Consider the following 19,770-nt stretch of genomic DNA (forward strand, 5'->3'; position numbering starts at 1 on the left):
ACATGCCACCTCGCCAACAGATCCAAAATACTGGGGCCATGAACTGTAAACTTACCTTAGTCTCCTGGGTAGCTGGAATTACAGGTATGAGCCACCTCCAAAACCGTGAGCCAACATAAACCTTTTCTATTTATATGTTAATTATCTCAGGCATTTCATTATAGTAATGGGAAGTTAACAAATATTTTTAGCGTGAACTATTTGTTATTGGTTCCACTAACTGTTTAAAATCCAGATACAGTGGGAATTAACCATAGTAATTCAGCTACAGGCTCACCAAGAAGAACATTTTGTCCCTTCCTAAATTTTTCACCATTTTCCTCTTCCTCTCCTCTACTTCTTTCACCCTGGTCCATTGGCAAACTTAAATTGAAGGAAAACTCTGACTAGACTGTAAGAGCTACTTCCCAAAGTTCAAATAACCATTGTGACCATCTTCATTATAGTTAACAGATTATATCTCATCTTTATTTGATGTGACTTTTCTAGTTTTTCAGATATAACAATATTTTTTTCACTTTTAAGAGATATTTTGTGGCATTTAGTCAAACATTCAAAAGCATACATCCAATTTTGCAGGGAATTACACAGAAATCACAAGCTTCTTTAAATGTCTCATGTGCAAAAATGCAAGGTGTATCTTACTTAGACAAGCAAGTTGATCTTTTTATTTTAAACTAATTCTCACCCTCATACAAACACAGTTCTCATCCTTCCTATGCTAACATTGTTTCTAAAAGAATTCCAATAGGCTAGGAGAGAACACCAAAATCTCATATCTCAACTGGGCAGAGTGTCGAAGTCAGATGAGAAATTAAAATAGTATTTCTTTGAAGATTTTAAAATAACCCCTACTGCTGCTACTTTGCTGTCCTTCTTGTCTGCCTTCTGTATATTAACTTTTTAAATGAGCAGCAATAAAATAACCAGACAGTTTTACCTGTTCAAATAGGTGGAGTACTGGGACAACTTTCTTGCCAGTGCAGTCGCATCTAGCTCTAACTGCATAACTCTTATATTTCGTTTCTCAGCACTTTCCTTCTCCAATTTTGGAAGAGTATTTTGGTCAGTAAAGTCAGGAACCATTATAATCAGCATATTTACCATCCACTGGACCATAGAAATGTGCAACTCATCCATCTGTTAAAAATTATCATAACACAAATGACCCATTTTAAATAAAAACGGTAAAAATTATACCACATTTAAAAACAGAAATGATCATACCTCTGTTCAAGTTTCAACAATCCCATGATTCTTAAGGAACTCAAATAATCACCACTTATCTAGTGTAACCCCCTTTTCTTCTGCACTGTCCTACATTAAACTAGTCTCTTATTCTTTAGGTTGGCAAGGATACTAGCACCTTAAAGCTGCAGTTCCCAAGTTTCCTTCGGTGCGCCAAGACATTCCAGCACTCCACATTCCAGCACTCCACAGCATCATGAGGATGCTGTAGGGTTTTTAATTGAGGGAGACAATGATATATGACATCTGCAGGTACAGAGTGAACTAAACATAGATCACAATGTCAACATCAAATGCACAGCCACTTTTAATGACATCATCTTTTCTTTTTACACGTTTTTATTGGTGCATGGTAGTTGTATATGTTGATGGAATTTGTGGTTGCATATTTGAACATGTACACGATATAACAATATAATTTGGCCAACATCACTCCCCAGCACCTCCCCCATTCCTCCCTGTCACTCAGGGAGGTGCGAATTTGTTGCTGAAAATGATACATAAATCATATTTTAAAAGTCTCAAAGCATATATTTAAAAATCTAGAAGTAGGGCTGGGGTTGTAGCTCAGTGGTGGAATGCTTGCCTAACACATGTAAGGCTGGTTCAATTCTCAGCACCACATAAAAAATAAGTAAATAAAATAAAGGTATTATGTCCATACAACTAAAATTTTTAAAAATATAGAAATAAAGTTCTAATCTGTTATAAAAACTTACAAATAAGGACTGGGATTGTGGCTCAGCGGTAGAGCACTCGCCTAGGACATACGAGGCCCTGGGTTCCACCCTCAGCACTACATAAAACTAAATAAATAAAGATATTGTGTCCAACTACAACTAAAAAATAAATATTTTTTTTAAAATCTTACAAATAAAATATTTTGATTAACTGGGATATAGAAATGCTACATTGTCTAGTGTTTGCAAAAGGAACTGTGACTTGATAGAAGGAAAATTTTACTAGTCAATTAAGAAGAAACCATTCTAGGGCTGGGGTTGTGGCTCAGGGGTAGAGTGCTAGTCTAGCATGTGTGAGAGGCCTTGGGTTCAATCCTCAGCACCACATAAAAATAAATAAAATAAATGTATTGTGTCCAACTACAATTAAAAAATAAATATTTTTTAAAAGAGAAATCATTGCATAATTAATAGAATTGAAAAGCGAGTGTTAAATGATGCAGTTTGTTAAGATTCATCTCTTTGTGAAGTATCATTTCAACAACGACTCATTTAAAACAACTACTGAAGTAAACTGAACTTAGAAGCAGACCTTCAACTATCAATAAAATAGTAACCTTGTAATTATGTAAATTATGAAACCTGTTCAATAACATCAGTTTGTTGTTGTTGTTTTTTTTTTTTTTTGGTACTGGGGATTGAACCCAGGGGCACTCAACCATTAAGCCACATCCCCAGCCCTATTTTGTATGTTATTCAGAGACAGGGTCTCACTCAGTTGCTTAGCACCTCGCCATTGCTGAGGCTGGCTTTGAACTCGAGATCCTCCTGTCTCAGCCTCTGGGGCCACTGAGATTACAGGTGTGTACCACTGCACCCGGCCAGTTTTTTAACTATTACTAAAACTTATTTGAAAATATTATTTATCCCTTTTGACTTTTTGGCATAAGTTTTATGACATATAAAACTTGTCAATGGAGTAACTCTGGCAGGCAAATTAAAAATTGTAAGTTACAAATTACTTGCTCAAAGATTATTTTGCTTATAGAATTACATGATAAAAAAATGTTCACTACATCATGTACAATCAGAAGAATGAGAAATTATACTCTATTTATGTATGATGGGTCAAAATGGATTCTACTGTCATGTATAACTAAAATTAGAATAATTTTTTAATGAAAATTAAAATAAAAAATAAAATAAATGTTCAGAGGCCACTGTTTTGGACAGCCAAGCAGCACAGATTAAATAGAGTAAGAGGGCAAAGGAAAAACAATAAAACTGAAGGTCGGACAATGGATCAGAAAGGAAAAACTGCTTGGTGAGTGAAAAAAAAAAGACAAATTTTATATTTTTAAATTTTTATACCAGTTAATATGGATACACAGAGTTCCTGAAGGAGCTTACAATCTTTTCAGTTTTCCACACAGACTAATTTTGATAATGCAGTGTTAAAATAGAGGTATATTGTTATGATTTGGATGTGAGGTATCCCCCAAAAGTTTATGTGTGAGACAATGCAAGAAGGTTTGGAAGAGAAATGATTGGGTCTTGAGAGCCTTGACCCAATCAGTGAATTAATCCATGATGGATTAACTGCGTGGTGGCTGAAGGTGGATGGGGTGTGGCCAGAAGGAGCGGGTCACTGGGGATGTGCCTTTGGGGTAATTACTTTTGTATCTGGCAAGCAGAGTCTCTCTCTACTTCTTGATGGTCTTGTGAGCCGCTTTCCTCCACTATACTATTCTGCCATGATGTTCTGCCTCACCTCAAGCCCTAAGGAATGGACTCTGTTGTCTCTGAAACCGTGAGCCCTCTAATAAATTTTTCCTATTGTATAATTGTTTTGGTCTGGTCTTTTTGTCACAGCAGCAAATAAAGCTGATTAAAACATATACTATGAGTATATAAAAGCATTTCTATCTATATTATTAAAACTGAACTTCTAGAATACCAAAAAAAAAAAAATGAGTTCAAGATTTCATGGAGATCAAACCCTAATAGTAAACTGAGTATTTTGCCAAGATGGGTTTAATATAGCAACACCATAAGACACCAACAATGCCAGAATGTTCTTCCTAGCTTCATTCAACAAAAATTGAGTCCCACCTATGTGACATGCACTCCATCTCCCTTTTTCTTTTTCATTTTTTGTTGTCTCTCAAAAGACACTGGAATTTTCCCCAAGCCTAAGGATCCTATGGATCCGTACTTCCTGACTTAACATATTTGCTCCTCAATTCTTGGTGTCTACAGGTTTATAACAAGTTGACAGAATTGTAATGGTTTTTTTAAATTTTTTAGATGTAGTTGAACACAATACCTTTATTTTATTCATTTATTTTTATGTGGTGCTAAGGATTGAACCCAGGGTCTCGTATGTGCAAGGCAAGTACTCTACTGCTGAGCCATAACCCCAGCCCAGAATTGTAATGTTTCTTCAGTAGTTGTTCCCATTTAACATGGTGTTGCTGCCTTTCAAATTCCTAACTTAAGCAATATTAAAATGAATTAAGTTTATTGATTCTATAAGATCAAATATTTGCATCTCTTATAATAAGAGATTCCTATGTACATTCAGATTCTAAAAAGAGTTGGCAGTAAGAGTAAATGTAGTAAACTAAGACATCCTTGGAAATCATTATTTAATATTTACTAGATTATGGATTTATTAATCCATAAGCTTTGGTTTTTTCACAATTGCAGAATAATTCTGTTTTTCTAGTAATTACAGACCAACAGTACTGATGCATCTCACTTTTCACCTAGTAACATGTTCAGGTAGGAACTGAAGGAATGACAGAAACACAATCCTACAAAAGTCTTTAAAATGGCCATATCCCTGACTAATGCCATTGAGGAAAACAATGTCAGTATACTTAGCAAAGAGTAAAGATAATACTTAGAACTTTAAAACTCCATTCCAGATGCAAGAACATTACGCATTTAAAAATATATTGAGGTCACATAGATGTATAACCAATGTGATCCTGCAATCTGTACACGTGGAAAAATGAGAATTCATACCCTATTTGAATTAAATGTATGATATGTCAAGATCATTGTACTGTCTTGAGCAACTAATAAAAAAAATAAAAATATACTGAGGGGCTGGGATTGTGATTCAGTGGTAGAGCACTTGCCTAGCATGTGTGAAGCACTAGGTTCAATTCTCAGATCCACATATAAATAAATAAAATAAACTTTGACATTGACAACTAAAAAAAATCAATTGAAAAGCTATTATATAAGCTTCCATTTTGTTCTCCCAATCTCCTGCTTCAGTTGTATATGTAGGAACTGGTTTGTTCTTAAAGAAAACCATCAGCAAAGGCAAAAAATAATCTCACAAAGTCTTATTCATACATACGTGGCGCTGAAGTTCAATGTTTCCATTGTCAATTTCATTGTCTATCTTCAAAATCCATTGTTGAATCACGTTAAATATGTGTTCTTGGAATAGTCTGAAGGAAAAATCAGGCAAAATAAACTTAGAGTACACAAGTAACTATCAGCTAAGAGAAAGGGTTTTATTTGATTGAGCATAATAAACTTGAGTGTTGACAACTGAGTACTCAGGCAAAGATGAATCAAAGTCTTGAATTATCTGGTGTGAAGGCTTTCCTAATGCCCTGGTAGGGAGGAACTGGCACCATACACACCTTGAACAATTCTATTAGGCAGCTTTTAATTGCTGGAACCGAAATATCTGACAAAAATAATTTAGAGGAAGGAAAAAAGGGCTCAAAACTTCAGAGGTCTCAGTTTATGCTCAGCCAACTCCTTTGCTGTAGGCTTGAGGTAAGCAAAACATCATGGCAGACCTGAGGTGAGGCAAAACATGTGGTGAAGGAAAGCTGCTCAGTTGTGGCAAGCAGAAAGGAGAGAGAGGGAGAAGGAGAGGAGAAGGGGAGAGAGAGAAGACAGACCAACCAGGGATAAAAATATAATCTACAACGTCATGCACCCATTGACCTACTTCCTCTAGCCATGCCTACCTGTCTACAGTTACCACTCAGTAATCCATTCAAATTGTTAATCCACAAATGAACTGATCCACTGATTAGGTTATGACTTTCATAATCCAATCATTTCACTTCTAAACACTCCTGCATTGCCTAACACATGAGCTTTTCATGGGATACCTCATATCCAAACCACAACAGACAATATAGATCTTACCTCCAATATTAGCTCTCTGTTATAACAATTTACACCTTTACATTCACTCCCAGGTCACTAGGAACTACTCATATGAAGAGAATTGATTTTAAAGTTGACTTCTAGCATTGACAGTGGGAAGAGGAAGGCTGCCCACCAGTGAAATAGTTGAAAATTATTTTTGTTTAACAAACCATTTAAAGCCTCTGGAAATGGTGAGAAAGAGAAAGGAATAAAAAGAAAAAAAACACATTCAAAGAAATAATGACTGAAAACCTCCCATCTGTATTGAGAGAGAATAACTAACATATCAGAAGTTTAGCAATGTCCAAGTAGGATAAACACAAAAAGATCCACACATATATCAGAGTAAAAATGCTAGAAGTCATTGATATAGACAATGTGCAAGGCCATAAAGAAAACATCAATTAATTTAAAGACCAGAATAATACAAAGCATATACTCGCAGCACAGTGAAATGAAATTACAAGTCAAAATAGGGTAAAAGTGGCAAACAATATAAATATGTGAAAATTAAATAACACAGTCCTAAACAACAAATTGGTCAATTAATAAATCATGAAAGAAATCATAAAACACTTTGAGATCAATGAAAACGAAAGTACAATTACCAAAACTTATAGACTGAAACTAAAGCAGTCCTTAGAAGGAAATTTACAACTGTAAATGCTGGTAAGAAACAAACATCTAGAATTAATAACATAACAGTTCACTGTAAGACTACGGAAAAGATTTAGTAAAATAAAATCTAAAGAATGCAAAAGGAAGGAAATCATAATGGCCAGAGTACAAATTAATACTATAAAAAATACTAGAGAAAATCAATGAAATCAAAAGAGAAGTCTTTGGAAAGATTAATAAACATTTAGCTAGATTTACCAAGAAAAAACAGAAGGCTCAAATTACTAAAATCAGAAACGAGAGATGGGACACTAGTACTGATCTTTCAGAAATAAGAAGAACATGAGGAAATACTGACATGGTCTGGATATGGTTTGAGTGTGTCTAGCAAAGATTCATGTGTTGGAAGTGTGTCCTCCAATGTGGTAATGGAACCTTCAAAGGGTGGGGACTAGGAGAAGGCAATTAGGTCAGTAGGGTGCCAAAAGGAATTAATGGAGTTCTTATGGAATCTTAGTTAGCTCCTGCAAGAGTGAGTAGTTAGGAAAAGTGAGCCAGACCCCTCTGGCTTCCTGTCTTGCCATGTGATCTCTCCCTCTTGCATGATGGCATATGCTGTGAGCCCTCACCTGAGGCAGCATTTGATGTTTAGACTTTTAGCCTCCAAAACTGTGAGCTAAATAAACTTTTCTTTATAAGCCACCAACCTTCAATATTTTGTGAAAGTAACAGAAAATGAACTAATTTACAGGGAAACAGCTGAATTATATGAAGCATCTTTTTGAGGTGATAAAATGTTCTAAAATTGACTGCAGTGGCCCAAATCTATAAATGTACTGAAAACCACTGAATTACACACTTTAAAAGGGTGAAATGTATAGCATGTGAATTATATTTCAATAAAGGTTTTAAAAACATTCTCTCAAAAGGAAGAGAACTCATGGGAACTTACGGACCAGAATCCACATCCATGTGCTGTGGAACAGTGCCAATAATGTTTATCAGTGAATCCAACCGAGGTTTCATTTCATTAATTTTTTTATCAACTCCCTCCCATTCTTCAAGAAAGAAAGAAAAAGACTCCACGTTTTCCAACTTGTAACAACAGAAATCAAGAGTACCAACCAAATTTGGAATCATTTTAGAGATGCCTAGAAAAGTAAGAAAAGCATGACTGTTAGAAGTATTCGCAAGACTGCTACTTTAGTACTAAAATATAAAATCCAACAGGGCATGGGCATATTTTTTCATCTTTTATTATCTTAAAATTTGCCTAGCAGAGAACCTTGAAAAGATTAGTTCCTAAATGAACATTTAGTGAGTTTCCATTGTGCAAATTAGAACTTTTATGACTAATAAATGATTAATAAATTCTTTTATGATTTATACTCTTTAGTTTATTTCCTCAGTAGAGAATCAAATGCATTAAAACCACAATCAATCAACAATAACGTGCCCTAAAAGGTATTATTATTCTGTTAAGATTATGATGATGATAAACAGCTTCTTCGTGATTATGGGACATTTAATAACAGAAATGAGAATACACATGGTTCTTAAGTCATTTTTTTAAGTCACTGATAGGTTTGCATGAAGTTCATAGTTTTGGTTTTTTTTGAGACTTAAATAGCACATGTTTACTAAAAACAGAGATAAGTGAAACAACATAGGAACTGTTATTGATAATATCTTGGTGTCTATTTTTATGTAAATTTGTTTATTTATATGACAGAATGCATTACAATTCTTATTACATATACAGAGCACAATTTTTCATGTCTCTGGTTACATAGTTTCATATCTCTGTATACTTAGTATATTCACACCAATTTGTGTCTTCATATATGTACTTTGGATAGAAAGGATCATCACATTCCACCATCATTAATTACCCCCTGCCCTCCCTTCCCCTTCAATCCCTCTGCCCTATCTAGAGTTCATCTATTCCTCCCATGCTCCCACTCCCTATCCCACTATGAATCAGCCTCCTTATATCAAAGAAAACATTCAGCATTTGGTTTTTTGGGTTTGGCTAACTTCACTTAGCCAATCCATTTACCTAACTCCATCCGTTTACCTGCAAATGCCATGATTTTATTCTCTTTTATTGCTGAGTAATATTCCATTGTGTATATATGCCACTTTTTAAAATCCATTCATCTATTGAAGGACATCTATGTTGGTTCCACAGTTTAGCTATTGTGAATTGTGCTGCTATGAACATTGATGTGGCTGTGTCCCTGTAGTATGCTGTTTTTAAGTCCTTTGGGTATAGACCCAGGAGAGGGACAGCTGGGTCAAATGGTGGTTCCATTCCCAATTTTCCAAGAAATCTCTGTACTGCTTTCCATATTGGCTGCAAATTGGTGTGATGCAAATTGCTAGTGATGATGAAGATTTTTTCATGTATTTGTTAATCGATTGCACATCATCTTCTGAGAAGTGTCTGTTCAGGTCCTTGGCCCATTTATTGATTGGGTTATTTGTTTTTTTGATGTTTAGCTTTTTGAGTTCTTTATATACCCTAGAGATTAGTGCTGTACCTGATGTGTGAGGGGTAAAGATTTGCTCCTAAGATGTAGGCTCTCTATTCACCTCACAGATTGATTCTTTTGCTGAGAAGAAGCTTTTTAGTTTGAGACCATCCCATTTATTGATTCTTGATTTTAATTCTTGTGCTACAGGAGTCTTATTAAGGAAGTTGGGCCCTAATCCCACATGATGGAGATTAAGGCCTACATTTTCTTCTATTAAACGAAGAGTCTTTGGTTGTATTCCTAAGTCCTTGATCCATTTTGAGTTTTGTGCACAATGATGGATAGGGGTTTAATTTCATTTTGTTGCATATTGATTTCCAGTTTTCCCAGCACCATTTGTTAAAGAGGCTATCTTTTCTCCAATGCATGTTCTCGGCACTTTTGTCTAATATAAGATACTTGTAGTTTTGTGGGTTAGTCTCTGTGTCCTCTATTCTGTACCACTGGTCTACCAGTCTGTTTTGGTGCCAATACCATGCTGTTTTTGTTACTATTGCTCTGTAGTATAGTTTAAGGGCTGGTATAGGGATGCCATCTGCTTCACTCTTCCTGCTAAGGATTGCTTTAGCTATTCTGGGTCTCTTACTTTCCAGATGAATTTCATGACTGCTTTCTCTATTTCTATGAGGAATGTCATTGGGATTTTGATCGGAATTGAATTAAATCTGTATAAGTTCTTTTGGAAGTACTGTCATTTTGATAATATTAATTCTGCCTATCCAAGAGCAAGGTAGATCTTTCCATCTTCTAAAGTCTTCTTTGATTTCTTTCTTTAGGGTTCTGTAATTTTCATTATATAGATCTTTCCCCTCTTTTGTTGATTCCCAAGTTTTTTTGAGGCTACTGAGAATGGGGTAGTTTTTCTCATTTTCCTTTCTGAGGATTTATCACTGATATACAGAAATGCCTTTGATTTATGGATGTTGATTTTATATCCTGCTACTTTGCTGGATTTATTTACTAGTTCTAGGAGTTTTCTGGTGGAACTTTTAGGGTCTTCCAGGTATAGAATCATATCATCAGAAAATAGTGCCAATTTGAGTTCTTCTTTTCCTATGTGAATCCCTTTAATTTCTTTCATCTGTCTAGTTGCTCTGGCCAGTGTTTCAAGAACTATGTTAAATGAAGTGGTGAAAGAGAGCATCCCTATCTTGTTCCAGTTTTTAGAGAGAATGCTGTCAATTTTTCTCCATTTAGAATGATGTTGGCCTGGAGCTTAGCATAGATAGCCTTTATGATGTTGAGATATGTTCCTATTATCCCAAATTTTTCTAGTGTTTTGAACATAAAGGGGTGCTATATTTTGTCAAATGCTTTTTCTGCATCTATGGAGATGATCATATGATTCTTATCTTTAAGACTATTGATGTGATGAATTACATTTATTGATTTCCATTTGTTGAACCAAAATTGCATCCCTGGGATGAATGCCACTCAATCATGGTGCATGATCCTTTTTGATGTTTTCTGATGTGCCAGAATTTTATTGAGAATTTTTGCATCTATGTTCATTAGAGATATTGATCTGAAGTTTTCTCTTTTTGATGTATCTTTACCTGGTTTTGGAGTGATATTGGCTTCATAGAATAAGTTTGGAAGTGCTGCCTCTTTTTCTATTTCCTGAAATAAATTGGAGAGTATTATTTTTTATTTTATTTTTTTCAAAGAACCAACTTTTTGTTCTGTCAATTTTTTTCAATTGTTTCTTTTATTTCAATTTCATTGATTTCAGCTCTGATTTTAATTATTTCCTGTCTTCTGTTGCTTTTGGTGTTGATTTGTTCTTTTTCTAGGGCTTTGAGGTATAATGTTAAGTCATTTGTTGACTTTTTCTTCTTTTAAGGAATGAACTCCACGCAATGAACTTTCCTCTTAGAACTGCTTTCATATTGTCCCAGAGATTTTGATATGTTGTATCTGTGAATGTATCATTCACTTCTAAAAACTTTTTAATCTCCTCGATGTCTTTTGTAACCCATTTTTCATTCAGTAGCATATTATTTAGTTTCCAGGTGTTGGAGTGGATTTTATTTCTTATTTTATCATTGATTTCTAATTTCATTCCATTATGATCTGATAGAATGCAGGATAGAATAGTAGAGAATCTCTACTTTTTAGTAGAGATAGAATCTCTACTTTTTATATTTGCTAAGAGTTCCTTTGTGGCAAAGCATATGGTCTATTTTAGAGAAGGATCCATGTGCTGTTGAGGAAAATTATCTCATTGAAGGTTGGAATATTCTATATAAGTCAGTTAAGTCTAAGTTATTGATTGTATTATTGAGTTCTAAAGTTTCTTTGTTCACCTTTTGTTTTGAAGATCTATCTAGTGATGAAAGAAGTGTGTTAAAGTCACCCAAAATTTTTGTGTTGTAGTCTATTTGACTCTTGAACTTGAGAAGAGTTTGATGAACATAGCTGCTCTGTTGTTTGGGGCATATATATTTACAATTGTTAAGTCTTTTTGGTGTATAGTTCCCTTGAGGAGTATGTAGTGTCCTTCTTTATCCTTTCTGATTGACTTTAGTTTGAAGTCTACTTTATTTGATATGAGGATGAAAACCACTGCTTGCTTCCACAGTTCATGTGAGTGGTATGATTTTCCCCAACCCTTCACCTTCAGTCTGTGAATTTCTTTTTCTAGGAGATATGTCTCTTGGAGGCAGCATATGGGTCTTTTTTTTCTTTTTTTTTCTTTCAGAGCTTGGTATATGTTGTCCCACAATCTCCTGGCTTTGAGGGTCTGGGTTGAAAAATCTGCTGATATGAGTTGATCTCCCTCTAAATGTGATCTGATTCCTCTCTCTTGCAGCTTTTAAGATTCTATCCGTATTCTGTATGCTGGGCATTTTCATCATAATGTGCCTTGGTGTAGATCTGTTGTAATTTTGTATATTTGGTGTCCTGAAATCCTCTTGTATTTGGTTTTCCAATTCATTCTTCATGCTTGGGAAATTTTCTGATGTTATCTCATTGAAGAGAGTGTTCATTCCTTTGGTTTGAAATTCTGTGCCTTCCTCTATCCCAATAACTCTTATATTTGATCTTTTGATGCTGTCCCATAATTCTTGGATGTTCTGTTCATGGTTTCTAATTGTCTTCACTGTGTGATCAACTTTATTTTCCAGATTGTATACTTTGTCTTCATTATCTGATGTTCATGTTCTTTCTTCCAAGTGATCTAGTCTGTTGGTTATGCTTTCTATTGAGTTTTTTATTTGATTTATTGTATCCTTCATTTCAAGAATTTCTGACTGATTTTTTTTCAGGGTCTCTCTCTCAAAGTAATCTTTTGCTAGCTATATTTGCTCTCTTATCTCATTGTTGGAGTGATCAGTTTTTGCTTCTATTTGCTCATTTAGGTCATTCTTTAATTCTTTAATTATGAACCTTTTGAACTCCTTCTCTGACATTTCATCAACTTTGCTGTCCATGGGTTCTGTTATTATAGTGTCCTGGTTTGTTTGGGACACTTTCCTCCCTTTTTTTCATGTTGTCTATGTGTCTTCCTTTCTTGCAGTGTGGATCTGAGACATTACAATTTCTTCCCTATATTCTTGTAGTACCTGTGCAGATTCTCTGTACCTCACCTTGATGTTGGGCTTCCAGACCCTGCTGATGTCCCTCAATGGATGCTACTGCATCCTGTGTCTGGGATCTTAGTAAGTTAGAGGTGTGTGGATCTGGGCCCCTCTGGGCTTGATCCCCTGAGATAGTCTGCTGGTAGGAAGGGGTGGTCTTGTGCCAAAGGCTAGGCTCTGGCAGTGTCTACCCCGCTGGGGGAGAAATGAACCAGGCCTACTTAAATACTGGATCCCAGGTGGGGTGTTGTGAGCTGCCTGGGCTGGATCTCAGCTGGCTCTCGGGGTAGTGAACTGGTCAGAAGGGGTGGTGGTCCTGTATCAGAGGCTAGGCTACAGTGAGTGTCTGCCCAGCTGGGAAAGGGGTGGACCTGGCCCACTCTGTATGTGGGCCCTGCAGAGGCCAGTGTGAGTGGATCTCAAGTTTATAGTTTTTAACCTGAACAAAGACTGAGTTTGGATCCTTATATGGATCCAGTAGACTGATTAATTGTGAGATCACAGAATATATCCTCAAAATAAAAAATAAAAGTGCTCCTTTTCCCTGAGTTATGTAATAATTTAAAAACCAATTGTTTTTCTAGTCCTTAATGAAAATATTATCATTGCATTCATCAGTAAACATAGATCTTTTATGAGTATTCAAAATGAAATGTTAATTCTGCCATCGTTCATCATTTTTACTTCCTCATTTATTTTAAATAAATTTGCTTTTTCATTTTTTTGCCAACTATATACTCTCATGGGTAAATCTTGCCATTTTATTTAAATCTATGTTATTGTTGCTACAGAAAATTATAATTGTTTTCCCCTGTAGTTTTAAATTGAACATCAGTGCCGGTCCATGGATCAGGGTTGCCTGGAACCCTTAACTGGGAAGTTTTTGATTGTTGTTTTGTTTTGTTTTGGTGCTAGGGATCGAACCCAGAGGCACATAACCACCAAGCCACATCTAGCCCTTTTTACTTTTTGCTGAAGCTGGTTTTAAACCTGTGATCATCCTGTCTCAGCTTCCTGAGCCACCATGCCCAGCCTGGGAAGGATTCTTAAAGAACACATGATACACTGAATAAAGTACCTATATGGGCCAGGTGTGGTGGTACATGCCTGTAATCCCAGCACCTCAGGTGGGGAAGGCAGGAAGATCATGAGTTCAAAGCCAGCCTCAGCAATTTAGTGAGGCACTAAGCAATTCAGTGAGACTCTGTCTCTAATAAAATATAAAACAGAGCTGGGGATGTGGCTCAGTGGTCGAATGTCCCTGAGTTCAATTCCCAGTACCACTCCCCAAAAAAATAAAGAAAAAAAGAATAAAGTACCTTGATGGATTTTTAAGGTCTTTCATGGGTTTGTGGGGGATGAATTTTTAACATCTCCATGGGAAGTTGTGATATTAGTTCACTCTACAGGGGTGGGCACTGGGGTGTAGATAAAATTGAAGCTCAGAATCCAAGGAACAGAGGTTTTCACTTGGGACCCCTGAATCCCTGAAATACTCACTATACATTAAGGATGAAGGTGGAACAGAAAGACACCAGCCCTCACAAAACCTTTAGTCAGACTCAGTCCCTGCTAAAATTAAGGTAATGTTTCCCTATTTTAAATGTCCTTCCAGAAGAAAAAGTAAATAGTCATTCTGTGGAACATAGCATCATCCAGAGTCTCCAATTTCCTATAGATTTTTTCATTCATAATGTCCAACATTCAACAAGAAAAAGTCATACAAAAAGAAATGATTGATGGAAAAAGAAACAGAAAATCAAAGTAGACTTATTAGGAGGAAAGAGATTAGCTTAATACTCAAAAAAATCACAATGAGAAGCCTAGGAGCCAAGTGCAGTAGCACATGCTGATAATCCTGTGGGAGGCTAAGTCAGGAAGATGGTAAGTTTGAGGCCAACCTGAGCAACTTAGTAAGCCCTGTCTCAAAATAAAAAATAAAAATAGCTGGGAATATAGGTTAGTGGTAAAGCATCCCTGGGTTCCATTACCAGTACCTCACAAAGAAACCTAGAAACAGATGAGATATTATTTGAATTTTAACTAACATTTAAAAAGAATTAACACCATTCTTTCAAAAACTCTTCCAAAATTAAAAGAGGGGAGAACACCTGCCAATGAATTCTGAGACTAATACCAAAGACATCACAAGAAAACTATTGACCACTATCCCTTATAAATTTACACAGAAATTCTTAACAAAATACTAGGAAACTAAATCCAGTCATATATAAAAGTATTATACATGTGACCAACTTGGATTTATCCCAGAAATGTAAGGCTGGCTTAATAAAAACCAACCAGTGTAATGCACCATAATAATAAAGAGCCAAAACTACATGATCATCTCAATAGACACATATGACAAAAACTAATAACATTCATGATAGAAATACTCAACAAACCGGTGTTAGAAGGGAACTTTCTCAACTTGAAGAGACTGTTGTAGTTTCTTAGATTCTGTACTTCTCTTTTCACCATCCATTTATCATAGGTGTCACTGTATTAACTATATGCTCTATATTCTTAATTCTAGGGCATCATTTCAGGTCTTAAAGTTTTTAATTCTTTTTGAGTTTTTCTAATATAGTGAGAGATAAGGGTCTAGTTTCATTTTTTTTCATATGGATATCCAATTTCTCCAGCATCATTTATTAAGAAGACTTTCTTCCAATGCATGTTCTATAAACCTAATCAAAGGCCATGTGCTTGTAGATACATGGGTGTACTTCTAATATTCTGTTCCATTTATTGATGTGCTCTTTTTTATGCCAATAGCATGCTGTTTTCAATTACTATAGCTTTGTTGTATATTTTGAAATTAGCTACTATGATGCCTCATGCTTTGTTCTTTTTGTTCAAGACTGCTTTCCCTATCTGTTTTCTGTGGTTTCATACAAATTTTAGGATTTTTTAGCTCCATAAATAATCTCATTATTTTGATAGGATTATATTAAATCTGTGGATCACTCTGAGCAGTATGGACATTTTAAGAATACTGATTCTTCCAATCCATGAACAGAGGGTGTCTTTCCATTTCTTTGTGTTCTCTTTAGTTTCTTTCCCATTTTATAGTTTTCATTGTAGAGATCTTTCACTTCTTTGATTTAAAATTTATTACTAGGATTTGGTTTGTTTTTTATTGTTGTGTTGTTTTGTAAATACTGGAAATGGAATTGCATTATTGGTTTCTTTTTCAGATAATTCACTATCAATGTATAGTAATGGCTACTGACTTTTGCATATTAATTTTCTGCTCTGTTACTTTGCTGAATTTACATTCCAATAGTTTTTTGGTAGTCTTTAAAGTTTTCTATATATGAGATCATGTCATCTGCATACAGTTCGGGTTTGAGTCCCCCAATGCAATTTAAATGCCTCATTTCTTTCTCTCGCTTAGTTGCTCTAAGACTTCCAGTACTATGTAGAATAAGTGGTAAAAGTGGGCATCACTGTCTTGTTACAGATTTTACAAAGACTTCAACTTTTCCCGTTCAGTATGTGATGTTAGCTGTTGGCTTGTATCTGACCTTTATTATATGAAGGTACGTTCCTTCTGTACCTAATTTGTTCAGAGTTTTTATCATGAAAGGATGCTGAATTTTATTAAATGCCTTTCTGAATCTATTGAGAAAATCACAAGGTTTTTGCCTTTCAATTGATGTGGCATTACTGATTTGTTTTCTCGAGTGGCCTTGAACTTCTGGGCTTAAGCAATATTCCTACCTCAGTTTCCCAAGTACCTGAGACTACAAGCATGTGTTACTGAGCATGATTTGATGATCTTTTTTAATGTGCTGTTGGATTTGATTTGTTAGTATTTTGGCAAGGATTTCCTCATCTATGTTCATCAAGGATATGGGCCTATCACTTTCTTTCATTGCTGCCTTGTCTGCTTCTAGTATCAGGGTAATGCTGGCCTTACAGAATGAGTTTGGAACAATCTCCTCCTCTTCAATTTTTTGGAATAATTTAATAAGAAGTGGTATTGGTTCTCTTTTAAATATTTTTTAGAACTCTTTAGTGAAGTCATCTGGCACCAGGTGGATCCAAAAGCTCTACTGGGTAGGCACTGGGGATAGGGACCATTAGGATCTTCCCAATGTTAGGTTTTACCAGCCTGGCACTGAGTTCTAAGACATGGTTCTGTGTTCACTTTCCTGCCCTACTCCCCCTACTAGTGGTGTCTTACTTCTTGCTGTCTGCCTGAGGTTGGTGTAGTGATGGTGGAGGCAAGTCCTTGGCTGCCCAGGCTGACATTAAGCTGGGTTACACCTAAGTCTGGCAACCACAAAGATATATGCAGTCTCAATGGTGCACATTAGGCCTGATAGAGTTGGCAGTGATGCAGGATGAAACATGAGTTCATTCTACTAGGATATATCTCTCTGACTGATGCTTGAGGCAGGACTAGAGGCTTCTATTAGAACTGGCCTAGGAATTGGGACATTTGGGCTCTATATTGTGCTGGGTCTAATGGAAGTAGATTCTACTCTGAGCTCCATGGCAGTCTTGTTTACTTTCCTGTCCTTGCTCCCCTGTAGTTCAAATCTTACTTTAAGCTGTCTGCTCAAGGTTGGGGAAGAGGTGGTGGCAGCATTCCCATGGCTACCATGCTATGAAGGGTTTAGAAGCTCAGTCTGCAAGTACAGGCCCAAGGAGAGGGGCTATGGGGTCCTGTCTGGCATTTGGTTTCATCATGGTGGACCTGGTACTAGGTTTTAAGTCTAAGGTGTGAACTTAATTCTCTCTCCCTCCCCAAGTGAAAGTATCTCTCTTCACACTGTTCTGCATGGAATTGCAGGAGGGACGATGTGTGTAATTCTTCACTGCCTTCTTCAATGTGTCTTCTACTATTACACTAAAATCAAGCACAGCTTTATTGAGGATGTAACTTAGAAATACCAGGAGGAGAAAAAAAAAAGTATACCACCATATAGAAACCATTGGAAAAACAAATCAGAAAACAAATAATATCAGAAAAATAAACTTTAAATTAAAAAAAGTTACTAAAAATAAAGGAATACTTTATACTGATAAAGGTCAAATCATGAAGAAGCTAAACAATTATAAACATGTATGCATCCAATAACACAGCACCACAATATATAAAACAAAAACTAAGAGAAATAAAAGAAGTATGTAATTAAAACATAATAGTGACTCCAATACCCTACCCACAAAAATATTAACAGAGGTTCAACAAGGAAATATGAGACTTAAACAGCATTATAAAACCAAATAGACCTAACAGACAGTTATACAACACTCTACCCAACAAACTTGCATTCTTATCAAATACACAAGAACATTCATTCTCCAAGAAGACAAGGTGCTAGGCCATAAAACAAACCTCAATAAACTTAAAAGGACAGAAATAATGTCAAGTATATCAACCCACAATAGAATGAAATTGGAATTCAATAATAGAAAAATTTAGAAAACTCAAAAATGTGTGGAAATAACATTCCAGATAACCACTAAACCAGAAAAGGAAACTCATAAAATACTTGAGATGAATAAAATGAAAAGTACAGCATACCCACACTTATGGAAATTAGGAAAAGCAGATCTAAAAAGGAAAATTTATAGCTCTAAGTGCCTAAATTAAGAAAGAAGAAAGAAATCAATAATCTAGCCTTTCATCATATGACACTAAAAATAGGAAAACAAACTAAACCTAAAGCAACCAGAAGGAAGGAAATAATTATAACTATAGTAAAAAATAATGACATAGAGAAAAGAAACACAATATACAGAATAAATGAATCTAAAAGCTGGTTCTTTGAAAAGATAAAAAAAAATAAAAAATCTTTACCTAGTTTTACAAAGAAAAAGCCTGAAAACTCAATTTACTAGAATCAGAAATGAAAAAGGGAACAACTACCAACTCTACAGAAATAAAAAAAAATTATAAATAAATCCCACGAATAACTGTGCTAAAAAATTAAATGACCTAGATAAAATGGACAAAACCTTCATGACTTTGAATTTGGCAAAGGATTTTTAGTTATGACAGCAAAAATGCTATCAATAATAGGACACTATCAAGAAAATGAAGACAATCTACAGAGTGGGAGGAGATATTTGCAGTTCAGATATCTGAAAAAGGACTTGTATCCAGAATATATAAAGAACTCTTACAACTCAATTATAAAACATGACTGGATTAAAACATGAGAAAAAGATCTGAATGTACACTTAACCCAAAGAAAATATACAAATAGTCAAAGAGCCTTTTAAATATGCCTGAAATAATTTGTCATTTGGAAAACATAAATCAAAACCATAAGATATTTATTTCACACACACTACTATGGCAAGAATAAAAAAATTAAGATAACCACAAGTGTAGTAATATCAGAACCCTCATACTTGCTAGTGGGAATGTAAAATAATGCAGCCTCTTTAAAAACGGTGGCAGTCTCCAAAAGTTCAAAATAGTGTTAGCAAATGAACAGGAACTCCACTCTTGGGGATACATCAAACAGAAATGAAAAGCAAACACATGTCCACACAGAAATGTGTACACAAATGACTATACCAGCATTTGTATTCATAATAGCCAAGACAGGAAAGCAACCAAAATGTCTATCAATGGATGAACTAATAAAATGTGACATACATATGCAATGGAATATTATTTGGCCATAAAAGTGAATGAAGTAGTGATACATACCACAACACAAGTGAAACCTGAAAACATAATGCCAAGTGAAAGAAGTCTTTTATAATTATATAAGGTTACAAAGTATATGATTTCATTCACATGAAAGGCCAGAACAGGGAAATCTATAGGGACAGAAGTAGACTTAGGACTAGGTTAGCAATGGGGAGATAAGGGTAAAAGCTAAAGGATATAGGTTTATTTATACTGTGATAAAAATATTCTAAAATTGATTGTGATAAAAAAAATAA

At 35.3% G+C, this 19,770-nt stretch overlaps 1 protein-coding gene across 1 annotated transcript in view; it reads right to left on the bottom strand.

Annotated features, from left to right (window-relative positions):
* Positions 1-19,770, bottom strand: part of Axdnd1 (axonemal dynein light chain domain containing 1) — a 95,327-nt gene that overhangs the window by 30,983 nt on the left and 44,574 nt on the right. The window contains exons 16-18 of the mRNA XM_076872940.1: positions 7,687-7,885; positions 5,302-5,395; positions 941-1,140 (exon numbers count right to left, since the gene is read on the bottom strand). Coding sequence (XP_076729055.1) covers positions 941-1,140; positions 5,302-5,395; positions 7,687-7,885 — 493 coding nt within the window. The remainder of the gene's footprint in view (positions 1-940; positions 1,141-5,301; positions 5,396-7,686; positions 7,886-19,770) is intronic.

The sequence above is a fragment of the Callospermophilus lateralis genome, chromosome 13, assembly GCF_048772815.1.
Source record: "Callospermophilus lateralis isolate mCalLat2 chromosome 13, mCalLat2.hap1, whole genome shotgun sequence".
NCBI lineage: Eukaryota > Metazoa > Chordata > Mammalia > Rodentia > Sciuridae > Callospermophilus > Callospermophilus lateralis.